General features: G+C 48.7%; 2 protein-coding genes across 2 annotated transcripts in view; both read left to right on the forward strand.

Moving 5' to 3' along the window:
• The first annotated feature begins 1,086 nt into the window (after positions 1-1,086).
• On the forward strand, positions 1,087-2,957 carry LOC117400880 (protein S100-B-like). The gene is made up of 3 exons (XM_034913823.2): positions 1,087-1,210; positions 2,107-2,242; positions 2,663-2,957. The coding sequence occupies exons 2-3, from the start codon at positions 2,114-2,116 to the stop codon at positions 2,816-2,818; spliced, it is 285 nt and encodes a 94-aa protein (XP_034769714.2). The 5' UTR covers positions 1,087-1,210; positions 2,107-2,113; the 3' UTR covers positions 2,819-2,957.
• A 2,372-nt stretch (positions 2,958-5,329) lies between these two features.
• LOC117400947 (SWI/SNF complex subunit SMARCC2) overlaps positions 5,330-27,373 on the forward strand; it is a 30,348-nt gene continuing 8,304 nt past the window's right edge. Inside the window, exons 1-21 of the mRNA XM_059011406.1 lie at positions 5,330-5,487; positions 7,667-7,786; positions 9,349-9,434; positions 10,415-10,496; positions 10,726-10,818; positions 11,104-11,173; positions 11,373-11,442; positions 12,328-12,403; positions 13,684-13,928; positions 14,214-14,338; positions 15,136-15,195; positions 16,786-16,823; positions 17,054-17,184; positions 20,981-21,052; positions 21,959-22,072; positions 22,184-22,337; positions 23,268-23,384; positions 24,002-24,064; positions 25,506-25,764; positions 26,064-26,225; positions 27,262-27,323. Of these exons, the coding sequence (XP_058867389.1) occupies positions 5,377-5,487; positions 7,667-7,786; positions 9,349-9,434; positions 10,415-10,496; positions 10,726-10,818; positions 11,104-11,173; positions 11,373-11,442; positions 12,328-12,403; positions 13,684-13,928; positions 14,214-14,338; positions 15,136-15,195; positions 16,786-16,823; positions 17,054-17,184; positions 20,981-21,052; positions 21,959-22,072; positions 22,184-22,337; positions 23,268-23,384; positions 24,002-24,064; positions 25,506-25,764; positions 26,064-26,225; positions 27,262-27,323 (2,310 nt within the window). The 5' untranslated portion in view covers positions 5,330-5,376. The remainder of the gene's footprint in view (positions 5,488-7,666; positions 7,787-9,348; positions 9,435-10,414; positions 10,497-10,725; positions 10,819-11,103; positions 11,174-11,372; positions 11,443-12,327; positions 12,404-13,683; positions 13,929-14,213; positions 14,339-15,135; positions 15,196-16,785; positions 16,824-17,053; positions 17,185-20,980; positions 21,053-21,958; positions 22,073-22,183; positions 22,338-23,267; positions 23,385-24,001; positions 24,065-25,505; positions 25,765-26,063; positions 26,226-27,261; positions 27,324-27,373) is intronic.

The raw sequence follows: 27,373 nt of genomic DNA on the forward strand, positions 1-27,373 counted from the left end.
AAAACTCATTTGAAAGTAAGAAATGGTATCAGATTTTGTACATTCATAAGTGAAGAGGTGCCGGGCGGGGCTGTGCCCCACTGCAAGCCCAGAGGTGCCGGGGCTATGCTACAGTCGCAAGCAGAAGTATTGGATCCCTACACTTATATATAAGACAATTCAAAAATACATGTTAAATACAAGCATGCAGTGAATATGACAAATACCAAAATACTGTTTCTGGAAGTTTGCTAACAATATTTAGATTACAAAAAAAAGCACTCAAGCAATTTCAAATATTTGTTCATGACAAAAGCATTGGCACCTTTACATTAAAAGTCTGTAAAAATGTATTCATATTGAAAACCATTACAGAGTAACTGAGCCTTCAGTGAAGAAAACATTGAACCTCCAGATAAACATGGAGGTGTTTGGATCACGATAGGGGCCAAGAACTGTGTATCCATCTGTCTGAGCGGAAGGAAATATGCAAGACAGAATGAGCCCAGAGTTCACCAACAAGATGTAACACACTGGGTAAGAATTATTATAAACCGTAAGCCGTAATAAAAGCAAGCTGACTATAAATGCTTGTCCTGGATCTGTTACCTTAATTCTGGTATAATAAGCGCAGGGTGCAATGCCTTTCTCATACTGTACATGCCATGCCTGTAATTTAAGGAACAGTAAGACCCCCCTCCTACTTTCCCCTATGAACATTTTCCACAGTAAATTTGTACTGTAATTTGTAATGTGGTGTAAAATGTGCTAGAAACGCCCCACCAGAGTCGGACTCCTGTTCCAGAAGTTGTGTTTGTTACCACCGTTCCTATAAATGTTGAAAAGACACTTAGACGAGTGGTTCTAAAACACATTAGGCCACTGAGACCCTTTTAAATGAATTCTGAAGCGATGAATCCTGGCTGATGAGACGCAGTTCTCTACAGTCTTCTACAGCATGGTTTCCTTGTGTTAACACACCCTTCACAGCGGCAGAGATCATCATTCCCAGTAATGCTTTTAAAAGCACTCAAGTCCACATCATTAAAACAAATCAATATGGATTAGTGGTTAGCTTGTGGGCCCATCCCTCTCTGAAAGGGTTGATTGTGCAGACAGAGCTGTATATGAATGTCTCATGACAGTACTGTACTGTAGTGAAAGACTTTGCTAAATACAAGAGATCTGCCTGCATACCAGAGAGAACACCTCGTCTTCAATCTCAACACAGGTACACAACTTATTATTATTATTATTATTAGTAGTAGTAGTAGTAGTAGTAGTATTAAGTTATTAGGCTGGAGATGCAGGTGGGGTGGACCTTTTAAGAACATGAATCTGCTTCAATTCCACCTGCGTCCTCGGGTTCCTGGTTTCTGTGCTGTGTTTAAAGTATTGGGTTGGGTTCATTTTGTCTCCTTTTAAGATTTTAAAGACTTCAATCAAGTCCCCCCTAATTCTCCTTTAGGCTAAATACATGCAGTTACATTATCTTGTGGTTTAAATGTAATTGCAGTTTTGAATGTACAGCTATGGCAAATGTTTTGCATTGCCCTATAGAATTAACTAATTTTGCTTCATAAAGTCGAATGAAACCTGCTGGATAATGTTACGTTAACATATTGAATTATATACTGCTTTGTAGTTTTCCATATACAAAACGATTGAATTGAAAAATGTGACATTTCGAAATCTAACATGAAACACTGCTATTATGGCTTCCGGTAGATATCATTTTGTTGTTTCTTTGATTACATGATTAAATAAAATATTAAAATTATGTTAATAGAGTCATTTTATTTTTATTATGTCTCAATCCTGAAATTCTAGGTGATGCAAAACTTTTGGCCAGAACTGTATCTGGGTTATTTATGCTAACATTGCTTTCTGTCTGTCTGTCTGTCTGTCTGCCTGCCTGCCTGCCTGCCTGCCTGTCTGTCTGTCTGTCTGTCTGCCTGCCTGCCTGTCTGCCCGCCTGTCTGTCTGTCTGTCTGTCTGTCTCTATGTCTGTCTGCCTGCCTGTCTGCCTGTCTGTCTGCCTGCCTGCCTGCCTGTCTGTCTGTCTCTATGTCTGTCTGTCTGCCTGTCTGCCTGCCTGCCTGTCTATCTGTCTGTCTGTCTCTCCAGAGTCACGATGTCAGATCTAGAGAACAGCATGCTCTCCATCATCAAGGTGTTTCGCCGATACTCCGGACACAAGTGCAAGCTGAGGAAGGCAGAGCTGAAGGAGCTGATCAACAATGAGATGTCTCAGTTCATACAGGTCAGGATCACATCCACACGGTGCAGCTAACATGCTGCTGGTTGCTGCAGTACTGAGGCTGCAGCCTGTCCCCAAAACACCTAGACTACACTTTATTATAACCTGTATTTAATATCGGGTTGACCTGACCACAGCCATGGCGCAGACTCCACAAGGTGCTGGATACTGTGTGGTCAACCAATCACAGTTAAGGATTTGTCAAACTGCAGCACATGTTATCCCGTGAACTCATTTCATCACCTAGAGCATAATCTTTATTTTTGTGATTTATATCATAGGTGAACAGGTCGTGTGTCTCTTATAGTAGAACTCATTACAGTGTGAGCAGCCGAGTCATCTCTTATCACTCTTAAAGGTTGTGAACAAGTTCATGTCACTGTGAAAGACTAACGCACTCTCGCTGTCTTGGTTTCCCTTTAGAAAATCGACGACTCGGAGACTTTGGACCGAGTCTTCGCGGATTTGGATCAAAACGGCGATCTGGAAATCGACTTTCAGGAGTTAGTGGCGATGGTTGCCATGGTAACCTCGGCCTGCAACGACCTGTCCGATCCCGAGCACAACGCGTCAGGTTGAGACAGACAGCGCTGTAAATATACTGCAGTTTTACCACAGCGGCGCTTCGTCTTATAAATATATCGCAGGGGGGGGTCATTTTAAATGGTTGGTTTGTTTTTCAAAATAAAGCCGGTTGAAAGATTACCGCAGTGTGGTCTTTTTTTTTTTATTAGATACATGGGAGGCGGTTATAACATGCCAGCAGTCCCTATATGGTCGGGACAGTCCCGATTTGCAAGCACATGTCCCGCGTCCCGATGAACAGGACGAAAGTCCCGATATTTATCCTTGGATATTCTTCACCGCTCTAGGGCGTTCCCTGTCGCGCCCGTACTGTGTTTTTTGTATCTCTCTGTCCGGCTGCTGAGCCTGTTCGTCATACTGATGGCTCTAAAATTGAATTTACAGCTAGGGGTGTGATTTGATTTCTCTGACACTAGTCCAGGGGTTAGAAGGGAGAATATGGCGCTAATGAGAGGTATGGACATGTAATTCAAACCCTTGGTTATTACACATTTAGAAACAGTTTAGAAACTCTTGCTGAGCACAATTTTGAATGGCAGGAGAGAGATGGGAGTTGGATGTACATGTAATGTCTTTATTGAGGCTGCTGTCGTGGGTTTTAATGTAAGCACGGGTGATCATGCAGAAGACAGCTGTCTTCCACTGAAAATGAGGCTCAGTTTGGACATTTGGGGAAGGCTGCCTGCACGGAGTTGAAACCCTTTTCAGTGCAGAGGGCTGAGTGGTCTCACTAGCCTCTTCGTTTGGAGGCTGGGAACCGGCTTCTCTCGTTGGGTTTGGTTCAGTAGTTCACACATCACAGAACATTACCGTTCGTTTTATAATGATGTCATTAACACACACACACACACCCTGCCACCGCTGTAATTTCAAAGCCGTCGGCATGATTAAAAAGCTGATGACCATGAAATATATCACCCGTATGCCAATGAAATGTTTATCACAGTTTGAGAAGCGCTTCTCCAGGCAGATGTAAAATGCAATGGGACATACAGCTGGACGGAGGTACAGACAGACCGACACCCCTCCTCAATACCTCCGGAATGTGATAGTATCAATAACCGAAATGAAAGACTCTTGGGTAAGCGCTTCTCCCGATATATGGAATATAAACTGTAGAATGTAGTGCTGGGACCAATACTCGATTAAACGCTGATTGAAATGCATTGGCAAACGTGACCACCCTCCTATTTGTTCAAGTAACAGAGCTTTTAAATGACTGTATTTCATGTTATCATGTAAAGGAACCCAATGCATAAACGACGTCGGAAATAAATAACTCTCCGTAGCTGTTGCAAAGCTTGCATTGTTGCCGATTTCTTAGCGTTTGCATTTACTGCCCTCGTGCCCCTGCTCAATAATCAACTGGGGCATTGCTACTGGAGTCCTCTCACTGGCCCCAGCCCAGTCCAGGGCCTGATTAATGCATCAGTGTTGTTGTAGCTGTAACAAGATGACATGTACTCATATTGCCTAGTTAATAAAGAATCGGGTGTTTCTCAACTGTGGTCTTGTCAGATTGTTTTCAATCAACACACACACACACACACTAACACATACATACGTGTGTACCCTTATACAAGTTTCCAATAGTAGAAGCATACCAAAGTGTAACGCATTAGCATTGTGAAGCACAGAGAGGTGCGGTAAAGCATATTAAAAAAACACATGGCAACACATGGTAAACTATGGTAGATGCATAGCATAGCTATGGAAAATACATGTGAAAAACTGCAAAATTACCCAAATCCTGCATCTCAAAAAGAAAGCGGAGTGCTGCAGCGGGATTTCAATACTGAGCTCGAGTCCCTCCTAGTGGTAGCTTATGTAACTGCAGGATTAGTTCTTGTAAGTCAGCTGCGTTCACGTCCCCTGGCTTACACATCACAGCTGTCAGTCAGTCAGATATCATGATAAGGTAGCCAGGAGCTAGATCTACATCACGGAGACAGTAGCAGGAGCAGGGCTGCATTAAGTTCAATAGCGTTAAGTTAAATAATCAATAGCGCCGGCGTCAGTGAGAGAATGTGATTTGGCTTGCTGTCAAGCAGCCTAATAAAGTGGGGACTGTTATGAAACTGCATGCTTTTAATCGCCCTAGTTAGGGGGCTGTGTGGTCTAGTGGTTAAAGAAAAGGGCTTATAACCAGGAGGTCCCCGGTTCAAATCCCACCTCAGCCACTGACTCACTGTGTGACCCTGAGCAAGTCACTTAACCTCCTTGTGCTCCGTCTTTCGGGTGAGACGTACTTGTAAGTGACTCTGCAGCTGATGCATAGTTCACACACCCTAGTCTCTGTAAGTCGCCTTGGATAAAGGCGTCTGCTAAACAAACACATAATAATAATAATAATAATAATAATAATAATAATAATAATAATAATAATAATAGTTGCGCTATAGTTTAACAATAGAGGCTCACTCTACACGAGAGCCACAATGGTGTCGGTTTCCTAGTCCTCTATTTTAATGACCTTGGCTTCAGCTGCAGTGCCGGTGAGCGGCCAGCAGGTGTCGCCGCGGCTGCTCCCTGCAAGCTGTCCAGCAGTAAACATGGCGGTGCGGAAGAAGGACGGCGGCCCAAACGTTAAATATTTCGAAGCCTCCGACACGACCGCGCAGTTCGACAATGTCCGTATCTGGCTGGGCAAGAATTACAAAAAGGTACACGTCGTTTTGAACCCTTGGCAGCTGTTTGATTTGCACGGGTGTGTGAGTGTGAGCAGCGCGGAGAGGAGGGGGCGCACCTCCGCGCACAGACCCCGAAACAATGAAGACGCAGCTCGAAGCAAAGACACAAAAAATACAAACAAATCAAATCCACGACCTCCCCAAATAACAACGGCAACGGAGCAGCTCCGGCTGGCCGTTATCTGTTCTTGCATGCTTGAATAAAATAGCATCGTTTTCTGTTTGTTTTACACATCTGTCACATTTGCCCAGCGTGTGTAGTCTCTTACTGAAAAAAAAAAATCATTAAACGAGGCCTACTGGATAATTAGAAATTCAATTAATATCCATAAACATTATCTGTCCTATTGTAACAAACTCGGCGCGTTTGTGGCAATTTAGTGCAGTTAAAACGGTTTAGTTGGTCACTTTCCTTTCTCAAGAGGAGGATCCAGCTGACACTGTGTGTGTGTGTTGTGACAGTTATACAGTATTTCGGTCTTCACAAAACGTTTAAAATGTGCGTGTAAGGTATGTACACAGAATAAACACACCAATGACTGTCGTTTCCACGTTATTTTATCCATCTGTTTTTATTTCACGTGAGGCTGAGGGTGTTTGTTTTTTTTGAATGCTGTCATCTACGATTGCAACAGTTTTTCAGTACGAATGTGAGCGTTATTCAATATTGCAATTTTTATTATAACGTGATATAAGCGGTACTAATCGAGTTTTTGACGAAGTTGTCTACACGGGCTTTGCATGAGAAAGGATGGTGTTCAAAGACCGTTATTCACCCTAAGCATAGTGAACAGAAGTGATTTCCCCTCTGCCGTGTAGTTTTAATTGCGGCTTCAGTGCATGTGTATGTGTGTGTATAATGTATTTACTACAATGGACACTTCCTAATAAAAATATCTTGTTGTTCTTAGTCCAGTTTGTTCAATCACCATCCTTATTGTTGCTGCCTGAGCTGTAGCAGAATAACGCAGTGGCAGGCAAACAGGGTTTCAGGAGGTTTGGGAATTATGTAGAGTAGATTCCAAAATGTGTTTTAAAAAGTCATGCATTACGAAGTATAAAAAGCTAATTTAACAGGATCTCTTTCAGTCTTGTATACATCTGTTTGAATGTTTGGTGAATTTTGCAGCGCACACGTTTTTGTAAGTGAACCCAAGTGACAGGAATCTGCATCTCCCTGTTACAAATCGGTTAACATCACGACGCGCCACACGTGACGCATTCTGAGCGACTGTGATAGAGGGGTGATACTTCGCCTCCCCAAATTGGTGATACTCGTTCTAGATTGTTCTTTTTGTATGTTCTAGATCAGAGTTTGTCAACGGGGGCGTTCTGAAGCCAAAGGGGACGTTGTGCTTCCTCCTTATAAGGAAACTTGTATTTCAAAAACTTGATGACTAAGCTCAGCTGATCCTTAGGGGGTGTTGTTATGAAAATGTTGAGAAAGACTGCTGTAGACGGTTCTTTCTCTCCCTCCCCAGTGTATCCAGGCCAAGCCTTTCATGAGTAAGTGCACATCTAGTGGTGCAGCTTGTTCAGTTCTCTGTTCTACTGTTCTGCACTCACTGTGTATTCTAGACTCTCCCAGTATAATAAGCCCCTCTCATTTGTTGTGATGCAGCGTTTTCAGTTCACAGTTCTAGACCATTCTACACTATAATTGAGTGTTCTAGACCACATTGGCAGACACCCTGTAGTTATTTATTTTTATGAAGTGTAGTAATATAATTGGTGATTTTGTTCTCCTTACAGTTGCCCCCTGTTGTACTGTTAGCGCAGGGATGAGCTGACCTCAGTGTTACATGCAGAATAACTCCAAGCCCCTCACAGCAGCGTTCGTGCAAATGGATTGATCTCCCGGTGTGGGGAGCATCGCTTTGTCAGGGTCATTTGGGAGAGAACAGTTTTTGCATGTGCTGCAGCCCACTGAAACCATCTTGTGTCCCTCAGTTTGGGAACCCCTGTTCTAGACTGATCTTAATGCGTTTTCTAGACTTATCTCCTGTATAACCAGGCCAAATTGCCCACTAATAAGTTTCCATCCAGTCTAATGGTGCAGCTTCTTAAGATATTTGTTCTAGAGCATTATTGGCGTTCTAGACTGTTCTCGAGTGTTCTAGACCATTCTCGTGTGTCCTCTCCTTTTCTTCAGTATATCCAGGCGGAGCCGCCCACTAACAAGTCTCTCTCCAGTCTGGTGGTGCAGCTGCTGCAGTTCCAGGAGGAGGTGTTTGGGAAGCACGTCAGCAACGCGCCACTCACCAAACTACCGGTGAGGCCCTGAGAGAGAGAGAGCACCACACAGGGGCGCCATTACAATTACATTTACAATTACAATGCTGAAATTGCAATTACAATTCAGTTACAGTTACAGTTATACTGCAGTAATTACAATTACACTTAAAAGTAACATCAGCCACTACACACATTAACACTATGCTAAATAAGCAAGCAATAATTACAGGTTCAAATACAGAAACATGTAACTCTTCTTTTTTTCAAACCAATGGGGTCACCACAAGTGATTGAAAATATCATCGATCAATGATAAGGTATAATTACAATTCCAATTACTCAGGTGTGCCACAGTTCAACTATAACTGCAGTTGCAATGACATTGTAATACACATTGTGTTGATCTGTATGGATATGGTAACGCTTTGAGATGCTGACTTCATACTCTGAGCCCATGTGGTCTCTGGGAGGGTGCAGCGGCTCTGAGCCCATGTGGTCTCGGGGAGGGTGCAGCGGCTCTGAGCCCATGTGGTCTCGGGGAGGGTGCAGCGGCTCTGAGCCCATGTGGTCTCGGGGAGGGTGCAATGACTCTGAGCCCATGTGGTCTCGGGGAGGGTCCAGCGACTCTGAGCCCATGTGGTCTCGGGGAGGGTGCAGCGACTCTGAGTCCATGTGGTCTCGGGGAGGGTGCAGCGACTCTGAGCCCATGTGGTCTCGGGGAGGGTGCAGCGACTCTGAGCCCATGTGGTCTCGGGGAGGGTGCAGTGACTCTGAGCCCATGTGGTCTCTGGGAGGGTGCAGCGACTCTGAGCCCATGTGGTCTCGGGGAGGGTGCAGTGACTCTGAGCCCATGTGGTCTCTGGGAGGGTGCAGCGACTCTGAGCCCATGTGGTCTAGGGGAGGGTGCAGTGACTCTGAGCCCATGTGGTCTCGGGGAGGGTGCAGCGACTCTGAGCCCATGTGGTCTCGGGGAGGGTCCAGCGACTCTGAGCCCATGTGGTCTCGGGGAGGGTCCAGCGACACTGAGCCCATGTGGTCTTGGGGAGGGTGCAGCGACTCTGAGCCCATGTGGTCTCGGGGAGGGTGCAGCGACTCTGAGCCCATGTGGTCTCGGGGAGGGTCCAGCGACACTGAGCCCATGTGGTCTTGGGGAGGGCGCAGCGACTCTGAGCCCATGTGGTCTCGGGGAGGGTGCAGCGACTCTGAGTCCATGTGGTCTCGGGGAGGGTGCAGCGACTGAGCCCATGTGGTCTCGGGGAGGGTCCAGCGGCTCTGAGCCCATGTGGTCTCAGGGAGGGTGCAGCGACTCTGAGACCATGTGGTCTCGGGGAGGGTGCAGCGGCTCTGAGACCATGTGGTCTCGGGGAGGGTCCAGCGACTCTGAGCCCATGTGGTCTCAGGGAGGGTGTAGCGACTCTGAGACCATGTGGTCTCGGGGAGGGTCCAGCGGCTCTGAGCCCATGTGGTCTCGGGGAGGGTGCAGCGGCTCTGAGCCCATGTGGTCTCGGGGAGGGTGCAGCGACTCTGAGCCCATGTGGTCTCGGGGAGGACGCAGCGTTTAGTGACGGTACAGTGACTGCTTGTCTCTTCTCTCCACAGATAAAGTGTTTCCTGGATTTCAAGGCCGGTGGGTCGCTGTGTCATATCCTGGCAGCAGCATACAAGTTCAAGAGTGACCAGGGCTGGTGAGGGTCATACAGACCAGCGAAGGAGGGTGGGGTGTGGGAGGGGCTAGTGTAATACAGACCAGGGAGAGAGGGTGGGGTGTGGGAGGAGCTAGTATAATACAGACCAGGGAGAGAGGGTGGGGTGTGGGAGGAGCTAGTGTAATACAGATTTTAATATAGACATAACTCATTTCTGAGCAGTTCAGGGCTTGAAACTCACACTAGCCCTGCACCCAATCCAGGGTTTCAGAACTGCGTTCAGTTAAGTATCATTTAATGATCAGGAGCCTGTGATGTTCAATAATACCTCGTTTCCATGGGCACATACTGCCACCCATCCCGCTTTGGCCCGCTTTGGGAAAGGGTAAAAATCCGGGGCAGCTGGGATTGGCAGCCAGTGCGGGTCGGGCAAATGAACATGGAACGGAGGTGTCAGGGGCAGCAGGGTTTGAACCCGGGCTGAGTGCTGCATGGAAACGAGGTGTCAGGGGCAGCAGGGTTTGAACCCAGGCTGAGTGCTGCATGGAAACGAGGTGTCAGGGGCAGCAGGGTTTGAACCCGGGCTGAGTGCTGCATGGAAACGAGGTGTGAATTGTTCCTACTTTATAGCTGCATGAACAGCTCGTATTAGTAACCCGACAGACTCCCAGGTGAGACGTATTCATTAGAATAATACACCTGAACAAGGGGAGCTGGCAGCAGGGCTATTGTGAGCTTCAAGTATTGTTAGTTTTGCATTACCTTTTTAAAAAGTGGATAATTACATGCTTGTGTCTCTGCCTGTCTGCTACTCCAGAGTAAACGTTGATCAAAAGTAATTCCCTAGTTGATATACCTGTGATGTGTGAATAAAAATCCCAAAGCAATCGGGACTATGTTGAAAGGAAATGCTGCGCTCTGGACAACGCGGGAAACAGCAAAGGTAGAGTAATGTGTTTCCTGTAAACACTGCAGGGGGTTCTGGGACACTTTCATCTCCCTCTCTCTGTCTCTGTCAGGAGGAGGTTTGATTTCCAGAACCCGTCTCGAATGGACCGCAATGTGGAAATGTTCATGACTATCGAGAAGTCACTGGTGCAGGTCTGTCTGCCTGCCTGTCCGTGTGTGTCTGTCTCTCTGTCTGTCTGTCTGTTTGTCTGTGTGTGGGCCTTCCTGCCTTCCTCCCTAGAGCTTGTATTTCAGTGCTGCTATATCAGTGCTGTTTCTAATTGAGGAGTGGAAGTGGAGGGTAAAGTTATGCCTGTGTGTTTCTGTCTCCTGCTTGGTTAATCCCATTGAAAGTATTCTTTTTATCTCCCTTTCTCTCCAGAACAACTGCCTGGCCCGGCCCAATATCTACCTGAGCTCAGACATCGAGCCCAAACTGCTGAGCAAGATGAAAGACATTATCAAGAGACACCAGGTAACTGTCTGCGTGTCAGTCTGTGTGTCTGTCTGAGAGTCTGTGTGTCTGTCAGTCTGCGTGTCTGTCTGTGTGTCTGGCTGCGTGTCTGTCTGTGTGTCTGGCTGCGTGTCCGTGTGTCTGTCTGCGAGTCTGTGTGTCTGTCTGTGCATCTGTCTTTGTGTGTGTCTGCATGTCTCTGTGTGTCTGTCTGTGAGTCTGTGTGTGTCTGTCTGAGAGTCTGCGTGTCTGTCTGCGTGTCAGTCTGTGACAGCACTGACGATGGGCTTCCTGGCTGCGTTGCAGGGCTCAGTGACAGACGACAAGAATAACAGCACCCACACTGTGGTGCCTGTGCCAGGGAGTCTGGAGGAAGGTGAGAGCGGGCAGGGAGCCAGCGGGGGGGGAGGGGAGGGAAGGGGAGGAGAGGGTTAGGATTAGGATTAAGGACTCATTGAGATCTATTCAAGTGAAAAATAAACAAAAGTTCCTGATTGAAAATGAATCGTACTGTGGGGTGTAGTGGAAGCTGAGGGATGTGAGCTTGATTACTGTGTGTGTTTGTGTCTCTGCAGAGGAATGGGTTCGTCCAGTCATGAGCAGAGACAAGCAGGTCCTGCTGCACTGGGGATACTACCCTGACAGGTACAGTACCGCTGCACTGAGGATACTACCCTGACAGGTGCAGTACCGCTGCACTGAGGATACTACCCTGACAGGTGCAGTACCGCTGCACTGAGGATACTACCCTGACAGGTACAGTACCGCTGCACTGAGGATACTACCCTGACAGGTACAGTACCGCTGCACTGAGGATACTACCCTGACAGGTACAGTACCGCTGCACTGAGGATACTACCCAGACAGGTGCAGCACCGCTGCACTGAGGATACTACCCTGACAGGTGCAGTACCACTGCACTGAGGATACTACCCTGACAGGTGCAGTACCGCTGCACTGAGGATACTACCCTGACAGGTGCAGTACTGCTGCACTGAGGATACTACCCTGACAGGTGCAGTACCGCTGCACTGAGGATACTACCCTGACAGGTGCAGTACCGCTGCACTGAGGATACTACCCTCATACTGTGTACAGATGTGATCCTATCATTAGGGCTCTTTGGTTTTGGTTTTTATTTTTGATCTAAAGATGTCCCTTTTTTTGAGCCGACTCTGATCAATTAATCTCTTGGTAAAGTGTTGATTGTGAAGAGCAGGTTCTTCACTTGATTGAGACTGTGATTCTGCTACATTATCAATGACACAGAATCCTGGTCTCCTTCCAGTTGTGTTTATAGTAGTTTCTTAGTCCAGTCTTCCATCTTATGATTTATAAGGAGTTAATCTGTCGTGTGGAGGGTGCCTCTTATTACAACAGAAATCATTTTGCACAGGTGAAGCAGTCCAAACTGCATGAGATGACACCTCTACAGCAATAAGAGGCACCTTGCCCCTGATGTATTAGCTTAGGTTCTTACAGTTTCAGCTCATTCGCAGTCCTGCATCGTGACTCCTCGCTGTGTTTCAGTTACGACACGTGGATCCCTGCCAGCGAGGTGGAGGCTGCTGTAGAGGAACCGCCCAGCGTGGAGAAACCCAGGAAGGTACCGAGTCCACCCCACACCCCAATAACACCCCATCAGCACCCCGTCAGCACCCCATCAGCACCCCTACATGAAATGCAATGTGCTGGGAGTTTTCTAAACAATTATTCTTATGATCATTGTTTAGTTTTGATGCATGTGAATTTATTGTGCATGAAAGGTGAGGGACAATGGAGCTACAATCAGGCAGCATGAGAGCTTCCCTTCACGGCTCTGAGAGAGAGAGAGGGAGGGAGAGGGAGGCCTGCGGTCAATTGCCATTACAAGAACAGCAGAACTGTTTGCTGAAAATTCAATTACAATTAAAATTACAATTACAATTACAATGCTATTGTGTTCAATTACAATCCATCCATCCATCCGTCCGTCATCGATCTGCTTCTCCTGGTGAGGGTTGTGGCTCAATTACAATTACGCTAAAAAGTAAAATAAACAACTAGACACATTAACATGCTTACTGGATTTATTATAAATGACCAGGCAGTACTCAGAGGTACAAATACAGAATCGGCAATTATTTAACAATCGGCAATTATTTTTTATTATTTTCTCCCAATTTAGAATATCCAATTATTATTTTTAGGCTCAGCTCACCGCTACCACCCCTGCGCTGACTCTGGAGCGGCAAAGACGAACACACGCTGTCTTCTTAAGCGTGTGCCTTCAGCCGCCCGCTTCTTTACACACTGCAGACTCACCATGCAGCCACCTTAGAGCTACAGAGTCGGAGGACAACGCAGCTCTCGGGAAGCTTACAGGCAAGCCCGCAGGCGCCCGGCCAGTCTACAGGGGTCGCTGGTGCGCGGTGAGCCGAGAACACCCTGGCTGACCTGAGCCCTCCCCCCCCGGGCGGCGCTTGGCCAATTGTGCGCCGCCCCCTGGGAGCTCCCGTCCACGGCCGGCAGTGTGGAATAGCCTGGACCCGAACCGGCGACCTCCAAGCTATAGTGCGCATCCTGCACTTCACGCGGAGCGCCTTTACTGGATGCGCCACTCGGGATCCCCCTTTTAATTGCAATTCATTGTGAATGGCACACTTACTGTTGAGCGCAGGCCTGCAGAGCGTGCCTCAATCCTGGCCGGAGATCTTAAGCAGAGACTGTTACAGACTCTAACTGATCTCAGCACATCTGTCCCAATGCTGCGTTCCTCTCAAGCACTAATGGGCTAATGTCAGACTACAAAACTGAGCAGCCAGATACAGACCCAGGGGTCCCGAGGTGAGAGTGTTCCGGCCCCCCTGGGTGTGCTGACGGTGCCCCCCTACCCCTCTCTCCCAGGTGCACACCAAGTGGATCCTGGATCTCGATGTCTTCAATGAGTGGATGACGGAGGAGGATTACGAGGTGAGCGAGGCCCCCCGGCGCAAGCGCATCTCTGCCAAGACCCTGACGGACGAGGTGAGCACCCCCGACCTGGAGCGCCGAGACAAGAGGCCCCCCGGAAACTCCAAGAAGAGGAAGCGCTCGCCCTCGCCCTCCCCCACCCCCACCCCCGAGAGCAAGAAGAAGAACACCAAGAAAGGGTGAGAGAGGCCTCTGGAGCCAGCACCCCACAAAGCTGAGCTATGGGAAATGCTTGAAATCAGCTGTCCTGTAGGAACATGTGCACTGCATAGCAAAACCCTTCTCAATGCAGTTTTAAGGTATACTAAGAACTGTTTTGTAAAGAATGTGGATTTCAAATTAAAAAGAAGAGAATTCATTTTAAAGAAGCCTTGGTTGTCACTGTTGACTGGCAGGGTTCAGTGTTTAATCTGTGTGCGTGTGTGTGTGTGTGTGTGTGTGTGCGTGTGCGTGTGTCCCTGCAGTCCCTCCACTCCTTACACCAAGTCGAAGCGCGGACATCGAGAGGAGGAGCAGGAGGATCTGACCAAGGACATGGACGAGCCCTCGCCGGTGCCCAACGTGGAGGAGGTGACCCTGCCCAAGACAGGTACGCACACAGACAGCCTGCTCTGCAGTGCTGTGCGTCTCATGAGGGTGTGACCGTTCACACCTGTAAAGAGACCACAGTGGAACATAAAAACGAGAGGATGCCATTCGGCCCATCCGTGCTCGTCCGGTTCCTAGTAGATTGATCTCAGAACTGTGTCAAGTCGGGTCTTAAAGGATCCCAGTGATTCAGCCTCAACAACATGACCAGGTACCCATTCCATCCCCTCACCACTCTCTGTGAAGAAGTGTCCTTCCCTCTGTCCTAACTCTGTCTCCACTTGATTTCCCACTGTGTCCTCTGGTCTTGATTTCTGTACGGTGCTTAAAGTATTGGCTCGGGTTAACTTTGTCAGAATGTCCAAACAGCCGTATAAGGATCAGTTGAAAACTGTCCATGGTCCTGATCTCACTCTGAGGTCTCTTATACAGGTATTGGATTCCCTCAGAGCCCTGTCTGTGTTTCCTGCAGCACTGCAAAAAGAGCACTCCCTGCAATATTGTGCAGTTTGAATCCCGCTCATCAAATATTACATTCGATTAGGTTGAAAACCAATCAGGATCATTTTTAATACACTAAATCAGCTGCAAACTGTATTTATGGTTTTAAATGCCCCACTGATATGACCCGGGTTTCATCCCTTCCTGCTGTCTATCCAAGCTACCGAGCCATGGAGCTCCGCCCGCTGCCCTCACCCTGACCAGCAGGGGTCGCTGTGGCTCTGTAAAATGAACCAACCCCAGCATTTCAGTTCACAATGTGGGGGTGGGGTCCTAACTCTGTCACTCTCTCAACAGTGAACATGAAAAAGGATTCAGAGTCGGCTCCAGTGAAGGGAGGCACCATGACAGACCTGGGTGAGTGCTGAGCCACCATTCTGAGAGGAACAAATCCACGGCATTGCACGGAACCAGCCAAGAAACACTTCAGTTGCTGTTTTTGAACAGTTACAATTGTTTTATTCCTCTCAGAAAACGTGCAGCAGTCAGTAATAGCTTTAAATGTCATTTTCATGTGCGGATTCTGGAGGGAGCGTCACATTGGCTCTGGCGCTCCCGTGGGTTAGCAAGACCACAGGGACTGTTTCTCCGCACCGCGTTGCAGCAGACCCTACCTGCCAGGCACCTAGTGAGCTCAGAGCGGACACCTGCAGGGCTGGCCTTTGTCCACCAGAGGGCGGTAGCTCGCTGACATCCGCTCTCGAGTTCCTGGGTGTAGAAGAGGAAGCTGGCTCAGTCGTGGGATCGGAGGACGCCCGCTGAACCTTCAGTTCTGCTGAGCTGTGTGGGGAATCGCTGCGGTGAGGGGAAAACTTAATTGGACATTCAAAATTGGGGAGAAAATCGGGTGTAAAATAATTGGATGCTTTTCATTCCCCTTCCTGTTTTATGGTGTTTCCAGACAATCTAAGTAGCCTAACTGCTAGAATCCTAACTGCCAGGCTCTGAACAGCCACCCTCATTCCATTGCAATCATGTGTCTTTCAGCCCCGCCTCCTCTCAGTATATAGAAATGTAGTCTTAGCCGAGATAAACACACTATGAACACAAACCTGGGGGTCCCAGTCATAGTTTCACTGATGCCGTCCTCAGTGTTATGCTTGTGCATGGAAATTCATTCAACCACCCTCTTTCCTGTTATTAACTAACCAGCTGCTCCTCCTAATGACTGACATGCTTTGACCCCGAAGAGGTGACCTAGGATCTAGAACAGACTTCCTGAAAGTAAGGCATGCAAATAGAGAGCTTTCTTTAACTCATTGTGGTATCAGATAGGATAGTACATGTTGGCTAGAATGTGTTCTTTCAAAACTGCACCAGTGACTGGAAATGTACTGCAAGTGACACCCTGTAAGAGCAGACATGAAACCCTTAGTCCCATCGCCCTTAAAGGATATGGCGCTAACGGAAAAGCTCCAGTAAATCATACCTTGTTTTGCCATCACTTAGTAGGGCTCACATGTTCCTATTTGAATGCACAGAGAAATCCATTCCTATAATCTTCCTGTCAAGTGGCCATCTGAAATATGTACAAAGGCGCTGTGCAATTTTTAAAAACTGAAGGAAAGTTACAAACAAGAGGAAGCCATTTGGCCTATCAGTGCTCATCCCTTTCCTAGCAGCTGGCTAATCTCAAAGCTTTGTCAGGTCTTGTGATTCAGCATCAACCACACGGCTAGGTAACCAATTCCATACCCTCGCTAATCTGTGTGTCCTCTGGGCCTGGTCTCTGCGCTTAAAGTATTGGTTAGAGTTTGTCACCTCATTTCAACATTTCAGAGACTTCAGTCCAGTCCCCTCTAATTCTGCTTTGTTTTTTACCATAACATGTGTGTCTTTCATGTAGGAAAACGCAGGCCCTGCTGTGCGTGGTGACATGTTAAGTGCCTGGAGTTCTTTTTTAAAAGCCTGCTTGGCTGACTTCCTCTCTCTGTTTGTTGTTCCCAGACGAGCAGGAGGATGACGCGACGGAGACTGCAGGCAAGGTGAGTCCGGCAGCCTTTGTGAGTGTGATTCCGTAACCCCCCTTGCTCCTCTCTGTGATTCCCTGCCCCCCCTTTGCTCCTCTCTGTGATTCCCTCCCCACTCCCTTGCTCCTCTCTGTGATTCCCTGCCCCCCCTTTGCTCCTCTCTGTGATTCCCTGACCCACCCCCTGGCTCCTCTCTCTGATTCCCTGCCCGCTCTCTGGCTCCTGACTGTGTTTTATCGTCCCAGGACGAGGAGGAGAGTTCTGCAGGTAATAAAGGGGAGCAGACCAAGAACCCCGACCTGCACGAAGACAACGTGACGGAGCAGACTCACCACATCATCATCCCCAGCTACGCAGCCTGGTTCGATTACAGCAGGTACAGCAGAGCCCAGCCACACACCCACTAACACACACCCTCTGTACAGCAGAGCCCAGCCACACACCCACTAACACACACCCTCTGTACAGCAGAGCCCAGCCACACACCCACTAACACACAGCCTCTGTACAGCAGAGCCCAGCCACACACCCACTAACACACAGCCTCTGTACAGCAGAGCCCAGCCACACACCCACTAACACACACCCTCTGTACAGCAGAGCCCAGCCACACACCCACTAACACACACCCTCTGTACAGCAGAGCCCAGCCACACACCCACTAACACACAGTCTCTGTACAGCAGAGCCCAGCCACACACCCACTAACACACACCCTCTGTACAGCAGAGCCCAGCCACACACCCACTAACACACACCCTCTGTACAGCAGAGCCCAGCCACACACCCACTAACACACAGTCTCTGTACAGCAGAGCCCAGCCACACACCCACTAACACACACCCTCTGTACAGCAGAGCCCAGCCACACACCCACTAACACACAGTCTCTGTACAGCAGAGCCCAGCCACACACCCACTAACACACACCCTCTGTACAGCAGAGCCCAGCCACACACCCACTAACACACACCCTCTGTACAGCAGAGCCCAGCCACACACCCACTAACACACAGTCTCTTCCTGTTTGTATTCCTGAGTGCTCAGTGATGTTGAGTCTCTGTTTGTATTCCTGAGTGCTCAGTGATGTTGAGTCTCTGTTTGTATTCCTGAGCGCTCAGTGATGTTGAGTCTCTGTTTGTATTCCTGAGCGCTCAGTGATGTTGAGTCTCTGTTTGTATTCCTGAGCGCTCAGTGATGTTGAGTCTCTGTTTGTATTCCTGAGTGCTCAGTGATGTTGAGTCTCTGTTTGTATTCCTGAGTGCTCAGTGATGTTGAGTCTCTGTTTGTATTCCTGAGTGCTCAGTGATGTTGAGTCTCTGTTTGTATTCCTGAGTGCTCAGTGATGTTGAGTCTCTGTTTGTATTCCTGAGTGCTCAGTGATGTTGAGTCTCTGTTTGTATTCCTGAGTGCTCAGTGATGTTGAGTCTCTGTTTGTATTCCTGAGTGCTCAGTGATGTTGAGTCTCTGTTTGTATTCCTGAGTGCTCAGTGATGTTGAGTCTCTTCCTGTTTGTATTCCTGAGTGCTCAGTGATGTTGAGTCTCTGTTTGTATTCCTGAGTGCTCAGTGATGTTGAGTCTCTGTTTGTATTCCTGAGTGCTCAGTGATGTTGAGTCTCTGTTTGTATTCCTGAGTGCTCAGTGATGTTGAGTCTCTGTTTGTATTCCTGAGTGCTCAGTGATGTTGAGTCTCTGTTTGTATTCCTGAGTGCTCAGTGATGTTGAGTCTGTTTGTATTCCTGAGTGCTCAGTGATGTTGAGTCTCTGTTTGTATTCCTGAGTGCTCAGTGATGTTGAGTCTCTGTTTGTATTCCTGAGTGCTCAGTGATGTTGAGTCTCTGTTTGTATTCCTGAGTGCTCAGTGATGTTGAGTCTCTGTTTGTATTCCTGGGTGCTCAGTGATGTTGAGTCTCTGTTTGTATTGCTGAGTGCTCAGTGATGTTGAGTCTCTGTTTGTATTGCTGAGTGCTCAGTGATGTTGAGTCTCTGTTTGTATTGCTGAGTGCTCAGTGATGTTGAGTCTCTGTTTGTATTGCTGAGTGCTCAGTGATGTTGAGTCTCTGTTTGTATTGCTGAGTGCTCAGTGATGTTGAGTCTCTGTTTGTATTGCTGAGTGCTCAGTGATGTTGAGTCTCTGTTTGTATTCCTGGGTGCTCAGTGATGTTGAGTCTCTGTTTGTATTCCTGAGTGCTCAGTGATGTTGAGTCTCTGTTTGTATTCCTGAGTGCTCAGTGATGTTGAGTCTCTGTTTGTATTCCTGAGTGCTCAGTGATGTTGAGTCTCTGTTTGTATTCCTGAGTGCTCAGTGATGTTGAGTCTCTGTTTGTATTCCTGAGTGCTCAGTGATGTTGAGTCTCTGTTTGTATTCCTGAGTGCTCAGTGATGTTGAGTCTCTGTTTGTATTCCTGAGTGCTCAGTGATGTTGAGTCTCTGTTTGTATTCCTGAGTGCTCAGTGATGTTGAGTCTCTGTTTGTATTCCTGGGTGCTCAGTGATGTTGAGTCTCTGTATTCCTGAGTGCTCAGTGATGTTAAGTCTCTGTTTGTATTCCTGAGTGCTCAGTGATGTTGAGTCTCTGTTTGTATTCCTGAGTGCTCAGTGATGTTGAGTCTCTGTTTGTATTCCTGAGTGCTCAGTGATGTTGAGTCTCTGTTTGTATTCCTGGGTGCTCAGTGATGTTGAGTCTCTGTTTGTATTCCTGGGTGCTCAGTGATGTTGAGTCTCTGTTTGTATTCCTGAGTGCTCAGTGATGTTGAGTCTCTGTTTGTATTCCTGGGTGCTCAGTGATGTTGAGTCTCTGTTTGTATTCCTGAGTGCTCAGTGATGTTGAGTCTCTGTTTGTATTCCTGAGTGCTCAGTGATGTTGAGTCTCTGTTTGTATTGCTGAGTGCTCAGTGATGTTGAGTCTCTGTTTGTATTCCTGAGTGCTCAGTGATGTTGAGTCTCTGTTTGTATTCCTGAGTGCTCAGTGATGTTGAGTCTCTTCCTGTTTGTATTCCTGAGTGCTCAGTGATGTTGAGTCTCTGTTTGTATTCCTGAGTGCTCAGTGATGTTGAGTCTGTTTGTATTCCTGAGTGCTCAGTGATGTTGAGTCTCTGTTTGTATTGCTGAGTGCTCAGTGATGTTGAGTCTCTGTTTGTATTCCTGAGTGCTCAGTGATGTTGAGTCTGTTTGTATTCCTGAGTGCTCAGTGATGTTGAGTCTGTTTGTATTCCTGAGTGCTCAGTGATGTTGAGTCTCTGTTTGTATTCCTGGGTGCTCAGTGATGTTGAGTCTCTGTTTGTATTCCTGAGTGCTCAGTGATGTTGAGTCTCTGTTTGTATTGCTGAGTGCTCAGTGATGTTGAGTCTCTGTTTGTATTCCTGAGTGCTCAGTGATGTTGAGTCTGTTTGTATTCCTGAGTGCTCAGTGATGTTGAGTCTGTTTGTATTCCTGAGTGCTCAGTGATGTTGAGTCTCTGTTTGTATTCCTGAGTGCTCAGTGATGTTGAGTCTCTGTTTGTATTCCTGGGTGCTCAGTGATGTTGAGTCTCTGTTTGTATTCCTGAGTGCTCAGTGATGTTGAGTCTCTGTTTGTATTCCTGAGTGCTCAGTGATGTTGAGTCTCTGTTTGTATTCCTGAGTGCTCAGTGATGTTGAGTCTCTGTTTGTATTCCTGAGTGCTCAGTGATGTTGAGTCTGTTTGTATTCCTGAGTGCTCAGTGATGTTGAGTCTCTGTTTGTATTCCTGAGTGCTCAGTGATGTTGAGTCTCTGTTTGTATTCCTGAGTGCTCAGTGATGTTGAGTCTCTGTTTGTATTCCTGAGTGCTCAGTGATGTTGAGTCTCTGTTTGTATTCCTGAGTGCTCGGTGATGTTGAGTCTCTGTTTGTATTCCTGAGTGCTCAGTGATGTTGAGTCTGTTTGTATTCCTGAGTGCTCAGTGATGTTGAGTCTCTGTTTGTATTCCTGAGTGCTCAGTGATGTTGAGTCTCTGTTTGTATTCCTGAGTGCTCGGTGATGTTGAGTCTCTGTTTGTATTCCTGAGTGCTCAGTGATGTTGAGTCTCTGTTTGTATTTCTGAGTGCTCAGTGATGTTGAGTCTCTGTTTGTATTCCTGAGTGCTCGGTGATGTTGAGTCTCTGTTTGTATTCCTGAGTGCTCAGTGATGTTGAGTCTGTTTGTTTGCCCGCAGTGTCCACGCCATCGAGCGCAGAGCCTTGCCGGAGTTCTTCAATGGCAAGAACAAGTCCAAGACTCCTGAGATGTAAGTGACAGTGTTTCTTGTCTGTAAATCACGTTGTAGTCACCAGCAGTATTGCATGCCTTGGCGAGAGTACTTCTATGTGTGTGTGCAGCTTGCAGACCGTCAAAGCGCTTTACTCTAAATCCTGAGTAGCGCAATGTGAGCGACAGCCACACACTGTGTGTGTTTCTGCAGTGATTATTTCCTGAGCTGTGTGTGTTTCTGCAGTGATTATTTCCTGAGCTGTGTGTGTTTCTGCAGTGATTATTTCCTGAGCTGTGTGTGTTTCTGCAGTGATTATTTCCTGAGCTGTGTGTGTTTCTGCAGTGATTATTTCCTGAGCTGTGTGTGTTTCTGCAGTGATTATTTCCTGAGCTGTGTGTGTTTCTGCAGTGATTATTTCCTGAGCTGTGTGTGTTTCTGCAGTGATTATTTCCTGAGCTGTGTGTGTTTCTGCAGTGATTATTTCCTGAGCTGTGTGTGTTTCTGCAGTGATTATTTCCTGAGCTGTGTGTGTTTCTGCAGTGATTATTTCCTGAGCTGTGTGTGTTTCTGCAGTGATTATTTCCTGAGCTGTGTGTGTTTCTGCCCTGGTTATTTCCTGAGCTGTGTGTGTTTCTGCCCTGGTTATTTCCTGAGCTGTGTGTGTTTCTGCCCTGGTTATTTCCTGAGCTGTGTGTGTTTCTGCAGTGGTTATTTCCTGAGCTGTGTGTGTTTCTGCAGTGATTATTTCCTGAGCTGTGTGTGTTTCTGCAGTGATTATTTCCTGAGCTGTGTGTGTTTCTGCCCTGGTTATTTCCTGAGCTGTGTGTGTTTCTGCCCTGGTTGTTTCCTGAGCTGTGTGTGTTTCTGCAGTGGTTATTTCCTGAGCTGTGTGTGTTTCTGCCCTGGTTATTTCTTGAGCTGTGTGTGTTTCTTTCGTTGCAGTTACCTGGCATATCGAAACTTCATGATCGACACGTACCGCCTCAACCCCCAGGAGTACCTCACCTCCACTGCCTGCCGACGCAACCTGGCCGGGGACGTGTGCGCCATCATGAGGTGAGAGCCGGCACTGCACCCACCTCTCATTTCTAACCAGGTAATTGTGATCATTTTTGGACAGTTAAACAATAACTGAAAATTGTGGTCCCATCCTGTTTCCCCTTGCAGGGTGCATGCGTTTCTGGAGCAGTGGGGTTTGATCAACTACCAGGTGGATGCTGAGAGCCGCCCCACCCCCATGGGCCCGCCCCCCACCTCGCACTTCCACGTGCTGGCAGACACCCCCTCCGGCCTGGTGCCCCTGCAGCCCAAAACACCACAGGTACCCGGGAGAGGAGCCTTGAAGGGCTAACCATGACCTCTTACCAGCCTTATTAACATTAGCACTGCCCTCACTTCACTAACACTAGCACTGCCCTCACTTTACAAACACTTGTAAAAGATTAGCGCCGTTACCGTTTCAAATAGCTGTGTTTTACACTATTTCTTTTTCTGTTTTGGAGGAGCTAGCTATAAAAGTGCACTACTGCATAGTATTTATTTTATCCTAATCTATGACTGTTGTAGATTTTGCATTGTAGATCTTAATGAGAGTCAGTATAAAGTCCCCTTCGATCACACATTTTTAATCATATTTTTAGAAATTTTAAAACAGTTTATGTGAACTTCATGCAGTTCGAGAAGTTGCCCTGCCAAAACTTTGAAAAAAACATTCTGCATTGTAAAATAGATACATAGATAGGAAACTAACATGATAGAATTATACACACAGTGACTGAAGGGGATACTGGTAATCATGAGTGTGTGTGAACGAGATCTTGTCCTGCCTCACCCCTCTCCTCCTCTCCCCCCTCTCCCCCTCTCCCTCTCCCCTCTCCTCCTCTCCCCCTCCCTCTCCCTCTCCCCTCCCCCTTTCCCCCTCTTCTCTCTCTGTCTCTCCCTGTCTTCCTCACCCCTTCTCCCTCTCTCCCTCTCCATCTCCCCCTCCTCTCCTCCTCCCCCTCCTTTCACTCTCCCCTTTCTCCCCCTTCCCCACCCCCTCCACTCCCTCTCCCTCTCCCTCCCTCTCCCCCTCCCCTGCCCCCTCCTCCCTCTCCCTCTCCCTTCCTCTCCCCCCACCCCCTCCTCTCCCTCTCCCTCCCTCTCCCCCCACCCCCTCCTCTCCCTCTCCCTCTCCCCCTCCTCTCCCTCTCCCTCTCCCCCTCCCCCACCCCCTCCTCTCCCTCTTCCTCCCTCTCCCTCCCCCTCCCAGACCGCTGCCTCCCAGCAGGTTCTCAGCTTCCCTGACAAGGCCAAGGAGAAGCCGGTGGAGCTGCAGAACTTCGGCCTGCGCACCGACATGTACGCCAAGAAGAGTGTGCCCTCCAAGGTAGGGGAAACCAGGGCCGGGCTCTGAAGGTTCCCGTCGGGGAGGGGAATACCCAGCGACAGCCTGTGAAACAGAACTGGAGCAGAGAGAGAGCCTTGGGCCAGTCCATGCAAACCTAATAGCAGAGCTGGAGATTGAATGGCAGGCTTCTCATAAAGATTGAACCGTGTAGTGCAGGGCTGTCTGATCACGGACCTGGAGGGCTATTCCACTCCAGGTTTAACAGTTCAAAAGAGATCATGAAGGGTCTGGATGGAGGTTTAACAATTCAACAAGTTAAAACCGGGTTGGAACAAAGACCAGGAGTGGAAGGGCCAGCTTTGGACTGTTGTAATGTTTCTTGTCCCTTTTTCTAGTTCCTTTTATCTGTTAATAAAATCTTAATGATATTTGCTTACCCCAGTGTGATGAGACTTGCTTATGGTGTTCTGTAGCACCTATAGGACGAGGATCGGAATCTGGGGATATATGGAGGCACCATTCCATACATACACATGCATACATACAGTGCAGGTCAGGGTGGTGTCCTGTTCATGACAGTGACAGTATTTGACACACAGCCGTGGCAGAGGATATGCAGGTGCTAGTTCATGTCATGATGTGTTTTTGTTTCTCAGAGTAAAAGTGCGGCCAGCGCGACCCGGGATTGGACTGAGCAGGAAACTCTACTGCTGCTGGAGGTGAGAAGCGTCTCTGTCTGTGTGTCTGTCTGTGGGTCTGTCTGCAGCCAGGCTTGAATGCCTGCAGCATGGAGCACTTGTACAAATGGTGTAGGGTTAGGATGAGGTCATGAGACCACCGCACTTACTGTGTTCAGTTCTGGTCACCACAAAACAAAAAGGATGTTGTGGCCTAGTAATAATACCTATGTCATATTATCAGTGCTAATCGTGATTCTGAGAGTCACTGCTACTTCCTCTTTTCTGCTGTAGAAAACTAAGAGGGGCTGCTAAATGCTATGCCATTAAAATGGGCATTAGATAAATACCTTCATTCAGTTCCACAGCTATTTTGGAAGAGAAGAGGGGAATATTATTTTTAAAAGCCAGTAAACAGACTGAGAAAACAGGAAAAGCATGTTGTAAGAGGAGAGAGCAGGGAGGACAATCAGTGAGGGGAGAGAGCAGGGAGGACACCTCAGTGAGAGCAGGGAGGGTGCCTCCGTGAGAGAAGAGAGCAGGGAGGGTGCCTCAGTGAGAGGAAAGAGCAGGGAGGATGCCTCAGTTAGAGGAACGAGCAGGGAGGACGCCTCAGTGAGAGGAGAGAGCAGGGAGGACGCATCAGTGATAGCAGGGAGGACGCCTCAGTGAGAGGAGAGAGCAGGGAGGACGCCTCAGTGAGAGGAGAGAGCAGGGAGGACGCATCAGTGATAGCAGGGAGGACGCCTCAGTGAGAGGAGAGAGCAGGGAGGACGCATCAGTGAGAGGAGAGAGCAGGGAGGACGCATCAGTGATAGCAGGGAGGACGCCTCAGTGAGAGGAGAGAGCAGGGAGGACGCATCAGTGATAGCAGGGAGGACGCCTCAGTGAGAGGAGAGAGCAGGGAGGACGCCTCAGTGAGAGGAGAGAGCAGGGAGGACGCATCAGTGATAGCAGGGAGGACGCCTCAGTGAGAGGAGAGAGCAGGGAGGACGCCTCAGTGAGAGGAGAGAGCAGGGAGGACGCATCAGTGATAGCAGGGAGGACGCCTCAGTGAGAGGAGAGAGCAGGGAGGACGCCTCAGTGAGAGGAGAGAGCAGGGAGGACGCATCAGTGATAGCAGGGAGGACGCCTCAGTGAGAGGAGAGAGCAGGGAGGACGCCTCAGTGAGAGGAGAGAGCAGGGAGGACGCCTCAGTGATAGCAGGGAGGACACCTCAGTGAGAGGAGAGAGCAGGGAGGACGCCTCAGTTAGAGGAGAGAGCAGGGAGGACACCTCAGTGAGAGGAGAGAGCAAGGAGGATGCCTCATTGAGAGTATGGAGGACGCCTCAGTGAGAGGAGAGGGCAGGGAGGACGCCTCAGAGGAGAGAGCAGGGAGGACGCCTCAGTGAGAGGGGAGAGCAGGGAGGACGCCTCAGTGAGAGGAGAGAGCAGGGAGGGTGCCTCAGTGAGAGGAAGCCTCCTGACTGCCCCCTTCCCCAGGCTCTGGAGATGTACAAGGACGACTGGAACAAGGTGTCGGAGCACGTGGGCAGCCGCACGCAGGACGAGTGCATCCTCAACTTCCTGCGGCTGCCCATCGAGGACCCCTACCTGGAGGACTCGGACGCCTCGCTGGGGCCCCTGGCCTTCCAGCCTGTCCCGTTCAGCCAGTCCGGGAACCCCGTCATGAGCACTGTGGCCTTCCTCGCCTCCGTCGTGGACCCCAGAGTGGCCTCCGCCGCGGCCAAGTCTGCACTGGGTAAGAAACAGGGACACCTGGGGGAGAGGAGGGAAACTGCACTGTGTCAGCACTAGAGATCAGCGACACCTAGGGGATAGGATGGGAACTGCACTGTGTCAGCACAAGAGATCAGTGACCCCTAGGGGGAGAGGAGGGGAACTGCACTGTGTCAGCACTAGAGATCAGTGACACCTAGGGGAGAGGTTGGGAACTGCAGTGTTCAGCACTGAGTTAATACTGGAGCTCAGGGCTGGGTACGAGCCGCAGAGGGGACCCCTAGTGGCCAGGCGTGTAACTGCAGCGTGTCTGTGTCTCAGAGGAGTTCTCTCGGATGAAGGAGGAGGTCCCGGCCGCACTGGTTGAGGCTCATGTGAAGAAGGTGGAGGACGCGGCGCGTGTCACTGGGAAACAAAACCCCCTCTTCGGACTGGAGAGCAGCGGCATCGCGGGGACCAGCCTGGACGAGCCTGAGAGGATGGGTGAGGAACCAGAAACCCCCCCTCCAAATCACACACTCCTACACACAACAACACCCCCCCAGAGTCAACCCCCACAAATCACACACTCCTACACACAGGAACACCCCCAGAATCAACCCCACCCCTCTCCTGAAATAGAAACTCACGCTCCACACCCCTCCTGAAATAGAAACTCATGCTCCACACCCCTCCTGAAATAGAAACTCATGCTCCACACCCCTCCTGAAATAGAAACTCACGCTCCACACCCCTCCTGAAATAGAAACTCACACCCCACACCCCTCCTGAAATAGAAACTCACGCTCCACACCCCTCCTGAAATAGAAACTCACGTTCCACACCCCTCCTGAAATAGAAACTCACGTTCCACACCCCTCCTGAAATAGAAACTCACGTTCCACACCCCTCCTGAAATAGAAACTCATGCTCCACACCCCTCCTGAAATAGAAACTCATGCTCCACACTCCTCCTGAAATAGAAACTCACGCTCCACACCCCCTGAAATAGAAACTCACGCTCCACACCCCCCTGAAATAGAAACTCACGCTCCACACCCCTCCTGAAATCCAAACTCACACCCCACCCCCCTCCTGAAATAGAAACTCATGCTCCACACCCCTCCTGAAATAGAAACTCACGCTCCACACCCCTCCTGAAATAGAAACTCATGCTCCACACCCCTCCTGAAATAGAAACTCACGCTCCACACCCCTCCTGAAATAGAAACTCACACTCCACACCCCTCCTGAAATAGAAACTCACGCTCCACACCCCTCCTGAAATCCAAACTCACACCCCACCCCCCTCCTGAAATAGAAACTCATGCTCCACACCCCTCCTGAAATAGAAACTCACGCTCCACACCCCTCCTGAAATCCAAACTCACACCCTACACCCCTCCTGAAATAGAAACTCATGCTCCACACCCCTCCTGAAATCCAAACTCACGCTCCACACCCCTCCTGAAATCGTACACTGACGTCACACCCCCCTCAGCAATGCCGTCAGTTTGATTGTTAACCCTTTGTGTTCCAGACGAGACAACTGAGGAGGCTAAGAGTGAGATCCAGCCATCAGAGGAGAAGAGGGATCCCAAGGTAACTGGAGTGGTCTGCCTGTCTGTCTCTGTGTCTGTCTATATATTTAG

Source organism: Acipenser ruthenus, chromosome 42 (assembly GCF_902713425.1).
Source record: "Acipenser ruthenus chromosome 42, fAciRut3.2 maternal haplotype, whole genome shotgun sequence".
Classification (NCBI taxonomy): domain Eukaryota; kingdom Metazoa; phylum Chordata; class Actinopteri; order Acipenseriformes; family Acipenseridae; genus Acipenser; species Acipenser ruthenus.